The sequence below is a fragment of the Pezoporus wallicus genome, unplaced genomic scaffold (assembly GCF_028554395.1).
Source record: "Pezoporus wallicus isolate ANWC-B61680 ecotype Strahan unplaced genomic scaffold, APGP_CSIRO_Pwel_v1 contig_6566, whole genome shotgun sequence".
NCBI classification, from domain to species: Eukaryota; Metazoa; Chordata; class Aves; order Psittaciformes; family Psittacidae; genus Pezoporus; species Pezoporus wallicus.
This window is the reverse complement of record NW_026638763.1, coordinates 3,020,694-3,035,096: the sequence shown is the minus strand read 5'-3', so window position 1 is coordinate 3,035,096 and position 14,403 is coordinate 3,020,694. Positions and strand designations below refer to the sequence as shown.

At 42.3% G+C, this 14,403-nt stretch overlaps 1 protein-coding gene across 1 annotated transcript in view; it reads right to left on the bottom strand.

Moving 5' to 3' along the window:
* Positions 1–14,403, bottom strand: part of CPS1 (carbamoyl-phosphate synthase 1) — a 107,621-nt gene that overhangs the window by 51,233 nt on the left and 41,985 nt on the right. The window contains exons 12-20 of the mRNA XM_057412335.1: positions 14,253–14,330; positions 12,745–12,840; positions 11,989–12,084; positions 8,308–8,497; positions 7,672–7,829; positions 6,971–7,099; positions 3,352–3,496; positions 2,774–2,984; positions 1,470–1,668 (exon numbers count right to left, since the gene is read on the bottom strand). Of these exons, the coding sequence (XP_057268318.1) occupies positions 1,470–1,668; positions 2,774–2,984; positions 3,352–3,496; positions 6,971–7,099; positions 7,672–7,829; positions 8,308–8,497; positions 11,989–12,084; positions 12,745–12,840; positions 14,253–14,330 (1,302 nt within the window). The remainder of the gene's footprint in view (positions 1–1,469; positions 1,669–2,773; positions 2,985–3,351; positions 3,497–6,970; positions 7,100–7,671; positions 7,830–8,307; positions 8,498–11,988; positions 12,085–12,744; positions 12,841–14,252; positions 14,331–14,403) is intronic.

Sequence of the window (14,403 nt, the reverse complement as noted above, 5' to 3'; positions counted from 1 at the left end):
TGCTCCAGGCCCACTGCCCAGCCCAACAGAGTTCAGGAAAAAAACACAGACCAGGCCAGGCTGTTTGATTAATGAAAGAGCAGTAGGGGCTGCAATCTGGCTTCAAGTTCAGGCCAGGGGAGAGGGCTGTGCCATACCAATATAGACATAGCAGCAAGAAGCTCTTTGCTTCAGACACCCTCTCCTGCTCCCAGGTCCTGCAGACTAACCTTTCTACTGAGTAGCTCCACCAGCTGCAAACTGCATCCCTTAAACTTCTCCATCCCTGCTTCAGTTCACCCCCCAGCAGTCACAGACCTGCACTGTTGGAGCACTGACTCTTCCTGCATCTCCCTCCTCCCTTTACCCAGCAAACGGCCTTGAGAAGGACACGGGGTTCACGCAGTTTTGCTTTTGTGATACATGACCTGCAAAGACTCAATATTTCCTCCTCCTAATGGGAATGGCCCGGAAGTGTTTACAGCTGATGGTGCACAAGGCAACAGTATTTAAGAACCCCAGCTCTACAGAACAGTCCAACAACCCCTAAGCAGTGAGAGTTATTATCAGTAAGAATCAACTCACTGAAAAAAAAGTCAAACTCATTGCCATTAAAAGCCAAAACTGCCACTGGATAATCAAGTTCTAATTAATCCTTCCAGTTGTATGATGGCTTGTTGCTTGAGCAAGGTAGAACTGATGTCAGGAAGGTTTCACATGTCAAAACAATTTAATAAAAGAGCTACTTGAAAAGCATTAGGTAAACACAGCAGCTGAAAAAATACACTTTAATTCTTTTGCTTTGGTAGCTGGTAGGAAATTAACTAACAAAGTGGGTAATGTGCCATTTTGCCTCATTTCTTTCCTTTTAAAGTAAGGGCCTAAAAATGCTGTTATTGTCCCAGACACCTTAAAATAAGGGTTTAAAAGTCACACTGTCATGTTCAGGATACAAGAGACTTAATCACTTAGAGAAGTCAAGACTTCAGAACTAGATTTCGGGTCGTATTTTTACATACATGTGCATTTCAAGAGCAGAATTAGGCTGAGACTTGGTGTATGGTTTTAACAGAGAGGACAAATGACTATGGGAACACATGAGAGTTGTAGCTCATCAGCATCACCGGTAATCTTAACAGGCCACAACTCTTGATGTTATATTTTAATTCACCACTACTACAGAACCCTCAACAAAAATAATTTTGAGAGTCCTGTAGCAAGTGTTAAGAATGAAGAATGAATGAAGTCAACCTCAGGTGATGCAGTGGTCTCCTCCCTTAGGAATCAAACCATTTAGGAATCCACTCTGTGATATCCAAGATTACACAATCCTAACTCATTGTCATTAATTATAGTACTGGATAAAAATTATTTGAGCTGGATAAATACCTTCAAAAGCCCTGAAAAGAGATGATATGAGGGTTTCCAAGAAAAAGAAATGAGTTTCCCAAGTGGTGGAAAAGAAGAGAAAAAGAGAGTCTTGCACTCACCTCTCCCACACTCTTCATGGAACTTCCAATCTGGTTGGACATATGCTGAAAACGGTCCAAATCCCAGCGGGGTATCTTGGTAACAACATAATCCAGGCTGGGCTCAAAGCAGGCAGAAGTTTTTCCTGTCACCACATTCTTGATTTCTGGCAAAGGGATCCCCAAGGCAATTTTGGCAGCAATAAACGCTAATGGATACCTGGCATAGAGGACAAGTAGAGAATAGCAGAGTGGGAAGTACTTTGCTTTTGCAAATCCCAGGAATGGATCAAATTAAACACATGTGAGGTGATTTTCCCTCCTCAACACAACAGAAGGTTACTGTGCTTGAATGCAGGCAGGCTCATCCAGCTTCCTACCTTAATAAGTTGGAGAGCTACCTACCGAGATCTGGGACTTATTATCTGCAAAGCCACCTGTGTTAAGTACCTGTCATGCCCACAGTGAGACCACACACAGAGATCTGTTTTGCTGCAAGACTACCATCCAAAAAGAATGGCATCCAATCAAATGTCCACTATCCAACATCATGGCTTACCTCCAGTCTGCTGTGGCACTTCAACAACCACAAGAATTGTTGAGAACTGAAAAGTAGAGATTAATTTGTGCCTCTCTACAGCATCTGCAAAGTGTTATTAAGCCAATTTTTAAATAGCCTGCTCTGACCATCCTTATCTTGATTAGTTTATGATTAGCCAACTAAACAAAGGCAGCTAGCAACACCATTTGCATCAATCTGACAGACAGCTCATTAATAACTGTGTCCTCTGGGTCCTAGAGATGATTTGCAGCCAACATATGGATACAGTGGATATGCTTTGTAAGGACAGCTATTAGGCTCCCCCACACACACCTCCTGGGAGTTTTTCCACTTGTAGTAACAGCAGCAGCAGGTTGGATTAGACCTGGAGGGCTCACTAACCCCTTCTTCCATCTCCCAGCAGGACTGACTCTCCAAGGGTCAAGCCTAGCAGATGCTGACAAGAGTTGTTCTTAGCAGCTTCTCATGCATAAATCTGCACCTTACTGTCCTGACTGCTCCAGAGCTCTCCCTAACAACCAACTTCAGTTTTCCTTGCTGCAAATCAGGCTTACACATCCTTGTCTTAACTGAATGGAAAGCAGATGCAGGAGCTCTTCTTCCTTGCAGCTGTCTCCCATATATTTAAATAAACACTGATCCAATTTCCTTATCAGAATTCTCTCTTCCTGTTCTTCTCCCCTCCTTTTTTGCCTATTCATTTGTTTGTTCTGTAGTTTTGTGTTGGTTTTTTCTTGGGGGGTGGGGGGTTAAATAATCTTACCCTGTTGCCTTGGAAGCCAAAGCTGAACTTCTCGAGAGCCTGGCATTAACTTCAATGATGTAGTACTCCAGGGAAGTTGGATGCAGAGCAAACTGGATGTTACACTCTCCCACAATGCCCAGATGCCGGACGACTTTGATGGCACGATCCCTCAGCATCTGAAATTCCTCATTAGTGAGTGTCTGGCTTGGAGCCACTACAACAGAATCTCCTGTTGTCACAAGGTAGCAGAAAAGGAAAATAAGAAGCTGCTCAGTGGCAGATAAATTCTAGCCACACAGGTCACTTTCTTTGCTAACCCACTGCAATAATGAAGTTAGCACAGACATTCTAACCTGTGGATGCACAGTTGATGAAAAGCACAGATAGTCAGAAGCCCAGAGTTGGAGTGGTCAGGCAGTCACACAGTAAAAGGGATCATAGGGGTCCATTTCACACTGTAGCTGGCTGTACCCAAGATCTGAAGAGTATTTCTAGAGTGACTTCATCAACCACAAACCTATGTCAGTAACAGCAGCCAGAAGGGCATGGCATAAAAAAAGCTAATTTCCAGTTACCCAGCCTGTGGCCAAGCCTACCTGTGTGGACTCCCATAGCATCTATGTTCTCCATATTGCAGACAGCAATACAATTATCAGCAGCATCTCTCACAACTTCATACTCTATCTCCTTCCAGCCAACAACTGATTTTTCCACCAGAATTTGGTTAGTCATTGCAAATGCCTGGGAATATGTTAGGGAAAAGAAACAGTAAAAAAGAAAAACTTATTAGACCATGTTCCATATTTAAGACTTCTATGGCTTATCTTCAGACATCCCAGACCAACATGAAAATTGAAAGATAAAGGCAAGTGAAGTTCACAGCACTGACAACAAGCACTTTATATTTCTCTTTTTTAAAGGAAAAAAAAAGATTAGCTTCATTTGAAAAGTACAGGAAAATATTTATGTGACCTGATGGGAAAACAAAGGCAGGGCACATGAGCTTGCAATGGCATATAAGTAACAAACAGGAATATAAAAACATCTAAGGCTTCAATCATGCAGCAGACACGTGGGTTTTTTTTTGTGGATGTGGGTAGCCCCACGGACTTCAACAGAACTGCAGAAGACTGAATTGACTAAGTGATGGGGATGTGGGTTCCAGCAAACACTATGTAATTAATAGTATTAATAATGCTGCTTATCATTGGCATACTAACCAGAAGCAAGATTCATGATCTATTCTTAAGCAGATCTTCAGAGCACTCCTCAGTGAAAGCGACAAAATGAAAAATACAGCTTGTTGGTAAACAAGCATAATCAAAGTGAATAAATGGCCTTAATATTAGCAGATAAAAAACATTAATCAATTGTCTCCTAAAATCCTAGAAAATAAGAGCTACATTATTCATCCATCCTTTAGCAAAGCTTCTTGTTTTAATGCTGCCCATCCATCAGTCTGCAGCCTGGTGCCCTCTGTAGTTAGCTCAAGCTGTTAGTCAGCTGTTGCCCTTAGCTCTGTTGTCAAACTTGCACACAGAAAATGAAAAGCAAAAGTAGTTTGAGGAGTGGCACTTCACATTCACACTCAGCACAAACACTGAATCTGTGGGGATGTAGCAGGAATGCCCAATCACACTTGTAAAACAATCCAAGCTGCTCCTGTGTTACTGTCTATTGCCTTCTCTCACTCAAAATGAGCAGTCTCAGGAAACACGAACAGATTACTTGAAGTATGTGGGCTATGAAACATCCACTGTTCAGTCCTCTGAATTACATACAATTCAGAGTCCTATGTCTGAAAACCCAGTTCACACAATTACTACAGATCACCTTTGTAATTGAGAACAAGGGAGTTTCTGCTGGACTGTAGACACGAGCATCCAAAGTTGAGCTAATTTAACTCATTTAATTTATAAGGGGCATATAAGGATGCTAGGGAGGAACTATTCATTAGAGACTGCAGTGATAGGACAAGGGGTAACAGGATAAAACTTAAACACGGGGAAGTTTAGATTGGATATAAGGAAGAAGTTCTTTACTGTAAGGGTGGTGAGGCGCTGGAATGGGTTGTCCAAGGAAGGTGTGAATGCTCCATTCCTGGCAGTGCTCAAGGCCAGGTTGGACAAAGCCTTGGATGACATGGTTCAGTGGGTGGTGTCCCTGCTCATGGCAAGGGGGCTGGAACTGGATTATCTTAAGGTCCTTTCCAACCCTATCTATGAGTCTAGGTTTCTAACCCAAACTGTTTTCCGCTGCACATTTTGAAATGTTGATACCAAACTGGGAGGTGCTGTTGCCTCTCTTGAAGGACAGGAGGCCTTGTAGAAGTATCTAGATCGATTGGAGCATTAGGCTGTGATTAATGGAATGAAATCTAACAAGATGAAATGCCAGATTCTGCACCCAGGATGGACTAATGCCAGGCACAAGCATAAACTGGGACAGGAGTTGCTGGAGCCAACAAAGCTGGTGAAAGGGCTGGAAGGAAAGTCCTATGAAGAGTGGCTGAGAACTTTGGGCTTGTCTAGTTTGGAGAAAAGGAGGCTGAGAGGTGACCTCACTGCTCTCTACAGCTGCCTGAGGAGGGGAAGTGGCAATGGAGGTGCTGGTCTCTTCTCCCTGGTATCCAGTGACAGGATGCATGGGAATTCTGCAAAGCTTCATCAGGGGAGGTTCAGACTTAACATTAGGAAGCTTTTCTTTACTGAGAGGGTGGTCAAACACTGGCACAGACTTCCTAGAGAGGTGGTCAATGCCCCAGGCCTGTCAGTGTTTAAGAGGCATTTGGACAATGCCTTAACTTTTGGTGAGCATGGAAGTGGGTCAGGCAGTTGGACTGGATGATCATTGTAGCTCTCTTCCAACTTAAATACTCTGTTCTACTCCAATTCAAAATGCCGAAGTTCTTTTAGTATAACTTTTGAGAAAATGAAAACATTTATTTAGAAAGTAAAACAGAATCAGGCTTTTCAAAGAAAGAGTTTCAGAACTGTGAAACACTTACTAAAGATATGAACTGCCCAACTCTGAAGTTTCATAGCTAATAAGATGCTTATCAAGAGCAGCTGGTTTACAGATCTCAGGGAAAAACTGAGATGTTCAAAATCACCTTAAAAGAACACCAAGAAACACTGATCAAAACCAGGTTTTCCTACTGAAAAATATTTGGATATCAACTTTTTCAGACAGCTGCACTCCCAGAGTTCCTGAGTGAATTTCTGCTTTCTTTGAACAAAGCCCATGTGTGTTGGGCAAGCAAAGTGTTTCCAGCTTCAGCCATCAATCTGTGAGGTGGGGTTACTGCACCCAATGTCTCCTCCTGTATCTGTCAAGTCCTGTCCACTGGGCCTCCCTGCAACTGACACTGCCTGAGCAGATATTTGCTCAGCACTAAGCACACTAAACCCAAAGTCCGTTTGCATGGGAGCAGCATGGAAGGATACACAAATGGCATTTTCACAGACATATCTTACTGGCCCCAGTAAGACACTGGAGACAAAACACTGCTGTGTTTTGTCCTAGAGATACATGAAAGATTAAGAGGTTCAGCAAATCAGGGAAAGAAAAAAACTAAGAAACAGAGATTTATTTCCTAAAATTCCACATTTTTGCCAAGGAAAAAGCTTTTTGGGTTTCGTTTTGTTTTCCTCAATTATCTGCTTACTTTTCACAGCAAATTTATAAAACCAATCCCAGATTTCCTATGGAAGAGCTGTTTCTATAGCCAGAGACAGCTGGTAGATGTCAAATTATGACGTGTCATCCCATTAAATCCCTACATGAGCTTTTGACCATCAAAAATGCTGTCTTTAGACAGAAACACAACAGAGGCCCAAGCCTATCTTCTGTCCTTGATAATGCATTGTCACTCAGCATTTAAAACATTTCAACTTCCTTGACAGCCTTCATGTGCCATTTACTCCCGCAAGTAGGTGAATATAGTCCAATCTGTTTATTTTCAGACCCAAATTGCTGAAACAGTCAAGTAATGACTTGTTTCTCATGAATTGAATAGATCTGTAATTTTAACATGTTTGTTATCCGAGTCAGCAGGAATCATGAACAGAGGGCATGAGAAGGAATCAGGATAACAATTTACAGGTAAGATGAAAGGTGGGGTATGTACAATTCCAGTGTCTGTGACTATCAGAAGAATATCTAAGAAAACCGGATGTTCAGGTCTACTCCTGGAGCTTGCAATTGCAGACGTACCTTTGTACCAAGGTCCAGCAAACTTTCTTTATCGGGACATATTCCTGACCCTAGACCACCAAGGGCATAAGCAGAACGTATCATGACTGGGTAACTAATCTTTTCAGCTGCCTTCAGAGCATCTTCAACCTTGAAGGACATGGAAATAGTTTTCAGAGGTATAATAACAATTCAAATGAACAAAGTCTCAACTCTGGTTACACTGTTAACTGGAAATCACATCAGTAAGACACTATAAGATGAAAAGAGTAACAGTTGGCTTTATAATACTGCTTTGTTCTGCCAAACAGCAGGAAACAGGAACATGGACTCAAGGAGGGGCTTCTGTCCTTAGTTATGTGTGGACTTCCTTATTGACAAAGTCCTTATCTGGTCTGGCTTCACAGACTTTTTAGCATGAAATAACCCCTCCAACAAACATCCTGGTTCAGTTTCCTCCAAACTCCAACAAGAGCAGTACAGAAGCCACCTCAACCCAATTTCTTTTTCTTGTCAACAAGTAAATGAGTGCTTAATTGCATTTGCACTCATTCTAAATCCTGGTGAACCAGCATCAGTCAGTGGGGAGTGATGGTGAAAGCGTACAAACTACAGTAGCCACAGTTGTATTCAGCTTTCACTCAACAAAACTAGATTTAGTTTTTAGCAACTCCAATGGACAACAGTAATAGTAATCACATCTTCAAAATCATCTGATTTACCGATTCCGCTGCAAAGCTAGGAGCAATCTTTTCATTTAGCTCAGTCAGCTTATCACAAAAAAGCTTTCTATCCTCTGTCGCCATGATGGATTCAACTGATGTACCTAGGACCTTCACACCATACTCCTGTAGGACTCCTTGCTTGAAGAGCTCCACTCCTGCAGAGTAAACAGAAGAAGAAGAAAGTATTCAAAAGGTAGCTGACTAGCTGACAACTTTTCTGGCCTCTTCAGCAGCTATTTTATTATAGGTTGTCAGTATTAGAACTCAGAACCATAACATGAAAGTTTCTGTCCTCATATCTATGAAACCTGGAATATCAGTAAAGTTACTACTTGGCCATCACCTCCAACACAAAGCAAAGGAGCGCAGTGTTTGGAAGAAGCTAACTTTTCCTTTTGATCTCTGCCTCAAGGTGGTCTACAAGTATCAAAATCAGCAATTCGATGTTATGTTCACAACTCAGCAATTACTCACTCCCCCATGGTCAGTATCTTTGCCTGTAGTCCTTAGTAACTTAGACAATGTACCAGGCACATGGGTATTGCATGTCTGCACAAATAAAGCCTGCTGAACACATAGTAAAAACCATGAGTTTGCCTGCAAGGAGTGCCAAAATGCCTATATTGTACTCACCACAGTTGAGAGCAGTCTGGCCACCCATGCCCAGAATTAATCCATCAGGACGCTCTGCTTTGATGACTTCTGTGACAAACTGTGGAGTGATGGGGAGGAAGTAGACAGCATCAGCCTGCTTTAAGCCAGTCTCATTGGTCTGCACTGAAGCAATATTGGGATTCATGAGGACAGTTTTCACATTTTCTTCCTGAAAAAATGAAAATATGCATTAAAACTAAGAATATGTGGAAAAAGATCTAACAGCAGCAGCAAGGAGAGATGGGGCTCAACAAGCTGTTTACCAACAGCAGCATTTAAAAAGTCCGGTTCCCTATGTACTCTCCCATAAGGGATCCCCGCTTTCTTGTAACAGGCTGAGCTAATGGAAATTCTTTACTTTCGTGCCTCTGCATGTCAATGGCTCTTCAGGGAATGGTGATTCCCACCTGATTCAGAAACATGGTTGAAATTGCTTAGTACATTTAGGAGTTACACAGCGGAGACAGGAACAAACTCCAGCATTCTCATGTCTGTGTTCTGTTGAAAGTCAGTCTAGAAGTCACCAAAAATTAATGAAAACCCAATCTTTTCTTGCCAAGCAGTAGGTCTTTGATGGGATATCCAGGTAGTTATCAGCTTTTGTACCAATTAGTAACAGTACAAACCCACATTGTTTGCTCTGACTTTCCTTAAACATACTTTACTTTTCCCGGTGTTATTGCTTTAAGAATCTTGTCCTATTACATTTTTATTTGATACTGCATGTACTCAGACAAACTCTGCCTTTAAACGCAGGACAAAGGTTAGCCAAAACTTCACGCTGTATTTTCTCTGTCACATATAAGAAATAGGGTGATGATAAAGTTTATCTGTTTCCTGCTATACCAGTGGGAGTTTTACCACTCTTGGTTACTGTCGTGGTTTAAACCCAGTCAGGTAACTCGTTCACTCACTCCCCCCCTTCTTGCCCTCCCCCTACTCCCGGAGGAACAGAGAGGAGAATCGAAAAGAAAGCAACTCCCACAGGCTGAGATAAGAACAGTTTAGTAACTAAGGTATAACACAGATCACTACTGCTACCACCAATGATAATAATGATAAAGGAAATAGCAAGGGAAGAGAATACAACACCTCAGCACCAGCCGACTGATAACTCGCCCCTCCCCCAGCCCGACCAAGCTCTGACCGATACCTCCTCCAACCCTGCAGATCCCAGCCCTTCCGGGTAACTCCCAGTTACATCCTGGCCATGACGTGCTGTGGTATGGAATACCTCTTGGGTCAGTTTGGGTCAGGTGTCCTGTCTCTGCTTCCTCCTGGCTTCCCCTCCTCCCTGGCAGAGCATGAGGCTCACAAAGTCCTTGGCCAAACCAAAACATCGCTATCAGCTCTGTTCCCAGGCTGAAAGTCAAAACACAGCACTGCACCAGCTACCAAGAAGGAGAAACATGACTGCTACTGCTGAACCCAGGACAGTTACAGACATTCACTGCAGTTGGCTCATTAGTAGAAAAAGTCTGAGGGAGATCAACTCTCCTCATATAGTGAATATTAGTGTAATGAGGAAGCCTACTAAGTTTTACTAATAATGATGAGACCAGAATGTGGCCAAGCTCAAAAACAGACCCAAGCTAACCACAAGCAGATAAAGAAGTGTATTAGTGCTTTGTTGCAAAGGAGGGTTGGGAAGAGCAAAGGCTGTGGCCTCATTTTTCTGACTCACTCTGATCTCCATCAACTTCTTGGAAAGCAATAAACTTCTACAAACAAACCATTTGCCAACTATGCTGATTAGAGATGCAGAATACACCTGAATAGAAAGGTTTGTGACATGGAAGTTGTGGAGGTTAAGAAACAACTGTGACTGTAATAAAAACAGGAATTGTGAAGAGTAATAAAGGATAGGAAGAATGTTGCTGGATTCAGTCAGCCATTCCTCACGTAAATGCTATGAAAGTCTTCCTAGGACCAGTACAGAAATTGCTAGTTTTGCCCAGCTTACAATAAGCATGAAAATGCCATAGGGTTTTTCTGTGTTTGATTAAAACTTGTGAGTGTTTGACCCATTGGTTTGGGGGAACAAACACACAGTTTGCCAAGAGCAGTGGGATTCTCACTCAAAGCTCTGACTCCTCCGTTCAGGTATAACCTTTTTGCTCTGTCCTTTGATAACTTCAAATACTGCCTTGAAGACCAGATGTAAATTTTTGCTGACCTTCTTGCCCCATGAAACACTTTCCTTGGAAATGTGTGGTGCAGCAAAGGGAAAGAAGGGAGAAAATCCTTATGGAAAATTGAGAGAAATGACCCCAAACTGGGTAGCTTTCACGGCAGTGATGAAGGAAAAGGGGAGATCTTTGAGCAAATTATCTTCTCTAATGAACATATTCAGAAATTCATAGCTATAATTCTGGTAGTAATGAATGGGGGAGGGAGAGGTACCTCACTTGCCAACAACAGTGTATCTGTACAGCTCAGCCCTTTCTTCCCTACTTATTGGGGCAGGGTGTCTAAGGACCAGCTAGCAGTGATAAGGAAGACAATTAATGAGAGAATTAATGCTCACTGTTGCTAAGAGGGACACATTTTACTGATAACACATTGTTTGGGATGTTGGATTTTAATCCACTCACTTTTTGCCCTTGCAACCCCTTCCTCCAACTTCTGCCTTTTTAAACACAGGGCACTCTGCACAACGGCCACCCATCTTGACTGGGGACCTTTGTTACAACTTAATTAAGACAGTGCATGACTAATACTCCAGAAGGGTTCCATTCCTCTTTTGGTGTAAACCCACCTGTATTCAGAACAGTTGGGAGAATTCCCATAGCATGTAACCCAGAATGGTTAGGGTTGAAAGGAACTTTCTTAAAGATCATCAAGTTCTCATCAATTCACCCAAAGCAATGACTTCTCATTCATTCCTTTCAAGATTATCAATCTATTCTGGAAACAAAACTTGGCATATATGACCTTTAAAAAGTTCATCCCATTTAAAACAAATAGCATTTAGAAAACCTGCCTTGATAAGGGGTTCAAAATCTTTTGCATAACAATCTTGACAGCAGCCAACCATCTTAGCTGTTGTTGATATTTCTCTGCATTGCAATGTGTTGGCACAACACAAAACTTCCAGTAATTGCAGCTCACGTGTTGCTGACCCTATTCCTTCTATTCAAACTTAAACAGGGGATGTTCAGATTAGATAGAAGGAGGAAGTTCTTTACTGTGAGGCTGGTGAGGCACTGGAATGGGCTGCCCAAAGAAGTGGTGAATGCTCCAGCCCTGGCAGTGTTCAAGGCCCAACTGGTCAGAGTCTTGGGTGACATGGTCTAGGGTGAGGTGTCCCTGCCCACGGCAGGGGGGGGTGGAACTAGATGATTTTAAGGTCCTTGACAACCTTAACTATTCTGTGATTCATTTCCACTGATCTTTACAAGCTTGGAGTCACCAGTCACATATCCCAAACAACAGACTGCTCGAAGACTGCAATGGAAAGCTTAAGAACATATCTCTTTGGAAGATAATTCCGAGCGGTTAATTCACATCACTCAACCAACAAGTTCACAAACAAAAAATGACTAGATTTTCCTAGTCCTTTTTTCTCACCAGCTTCCCTGCCCCAGTCAGAGGAGGAGTTAGCTGGGAGAGGGGAAAAATGAAACACATGAAGTCAGTATTTTCAGAGCATCCTCTCACCTTCATGGCTTTCACAGCCTGGGATCCAGAGTAATCAAATTCCCCTGCTTGACCGATTGACAGACCCCCGGATCCTAGAATGAGCACTTTGGAGACCTAGAAATGTCAAACAGCATGGAAAAAAAAAAAAAAAATCAGTCCTATCATAGAGGATGTTGGAATGAACAGACACTGTTCAGCACTGAACGGTCTCAAATTACAAAACAGAAGTCTTAAAGAGAGAAAAGTCAAGTCCAAAACCACTGCAGTTTTACTTCCAAGAATATTTCTACTGGACTTGTCCTATATATCTCTGCTTAGAGAAACACATGACTTATATTCAGGGCATACAGTAAACCTGTTAGTTGTATCATGAGCTTAACTTTGGCTGCCCGCAAAATCCAGCTGCCTTCTAAGACAGCAACACTGTGAAATTCAGCTCACACTAAGAATTGCAGACTTATTTGCTAAGCAACAGAACACCAAGATTATGCTGCTGGCACAGAATCTCAAGGCCAGATTATCCCAGGGCACCTCGAATACTGCCATGAGAGTACCCCACATGAAACATCAGATCTTACAACCTTCAAAGAAAAAGGAGTTGTTAACACATGAAACCCCTGATGACAGTGAGATAGGCAGCTGACAAGTCTTTTGCAAGGGAAGCCTCCTCTGACTTCCTTGGTCAGCTTTTTGTGCCATTTTGTACCATAGGTTCAGTAGGAATTAACAAGTGCCTCACTGACAGGCATGAATAATGAGTGTCTGTACACTGACCTCCACTCTGGAAGCTGTCACTCCAGCTTTGGGCAGGACCGAGGAAACTGAGCTTTTCCCTCTCTTAATCAGTGCAATAAATGAATCAAATAGGAACTAGGAAAAATAAACACATGTATTTAATCACCAAAGTGGAACTAAATAAATGCCAAGCTCTTAGCTCTGCTCTGCTGCCTTCAGAAGGTAGATTTACACCATCAGAGAAGAGGGGATCATTGCCTGAAATTTGTCTAACAAGTTTGATGTATCTGACAAAGCTGAATTCAAGGAAGTGAGATCATATCAGGAAGAAAACACATATCAATCACATCTGTATCCTCTGCTTGTATATGGCTGGCAATGCAATGAATGAACGTGCATTAAAAGCTAAAATACAGAAAAGCAGACATTAACTAGCTCAAAGGAACCATCTCAAATGAAGCCTGCTGCAGATCTGGGATCTGAACAGGTATCTCTAAACATCAGTTGTGCTACATCAGTACTGTCCTTCCAGAGGAAGCTACAGACAGTGGGAAAGGCTCCCCATCTGACCACACACTTGCAGAGCCTTGTCCACACCACTCCTGAAGCTGTCTGCTGGGAATTATGGAAGGAGCACAGATGGGTCCTGCATGACCATCACGATAGGCACTGTGTTATAGAACTCATGCCAGCAGCCAGAGTGCACAGACTGGGGAAAGGTACAGCTGAGGGTTGTTTTGAGTTCTCTAAGATTCACTAGTCAATCAGATTGCTATGAAACTTCTTGATATCAAGATATTTACTTGAAGGTTTAATCAATATCATGAAATTAAGATTAAAATAAGCACTTCGATACGTTCTTCCATCCTCCTATCTCAAGTAATGCTAAATGGTTTATTTATGTTTAGACATGCCCCCTTTGCATTCCACATCCCCTGTTGCTGCTTAGTCATACTCTGCAGCTACACAGCCAGTTGTTACAGAGTTTGTGCAAAGTCACAGATGGGGGATTAAAATTTCATTTCACTTAGGAGAACCAGAGTGAGGAAGTGTGAATCCATTTACATAACTCTACGGTAATTATAAGATTTGAAAGTGGAACTAAAACATACTAGAAAGTTAATGGTTTTATTACAAAGCATCTGGCTAGCGTATTTTCCTGGTAAAAAAAAAAAACAAAACCTTTTCCTTTTGCAATTACCCCTCAAGAGATTTGAGCCTGATCCTGCAAAGGCTTAAACACTTCAGTAACTTCGAACACACAGATAATCCCATCAGGGCTCCAAGCATACACATCCTATGAATGGAATCATTGATCCAAAGCATACAGAAGTCAATAGATGCCTTGCTGTTGATTGAATTAGCTGGGGATCAAGCTAAGCAGACACAAGCCTATGCATGACTGGGCCCTCTGTTAGGATCCCAACATTTCAAACCCCAAGATTTGGGACTGTCACCAACATAAAGACTTGTAATTGTAGCTGATACATATCTGAACCCCCTAGGCTACCTCTGAAACCAAGTTCATATCAGCCCTCATACAGTACCTCTGTGTCCCTTGGCCCAGGATTTGCATCTGGGTAGAACTGTGCTGTGAAAATCGGTCTGGTCTCATGCATAATTCCCTGCAGGAATGAAAATGATTGTCTCAGATACTTCCTTGCTCCTTTCCATGGGGGAAATTTCTTTTGAAAATAC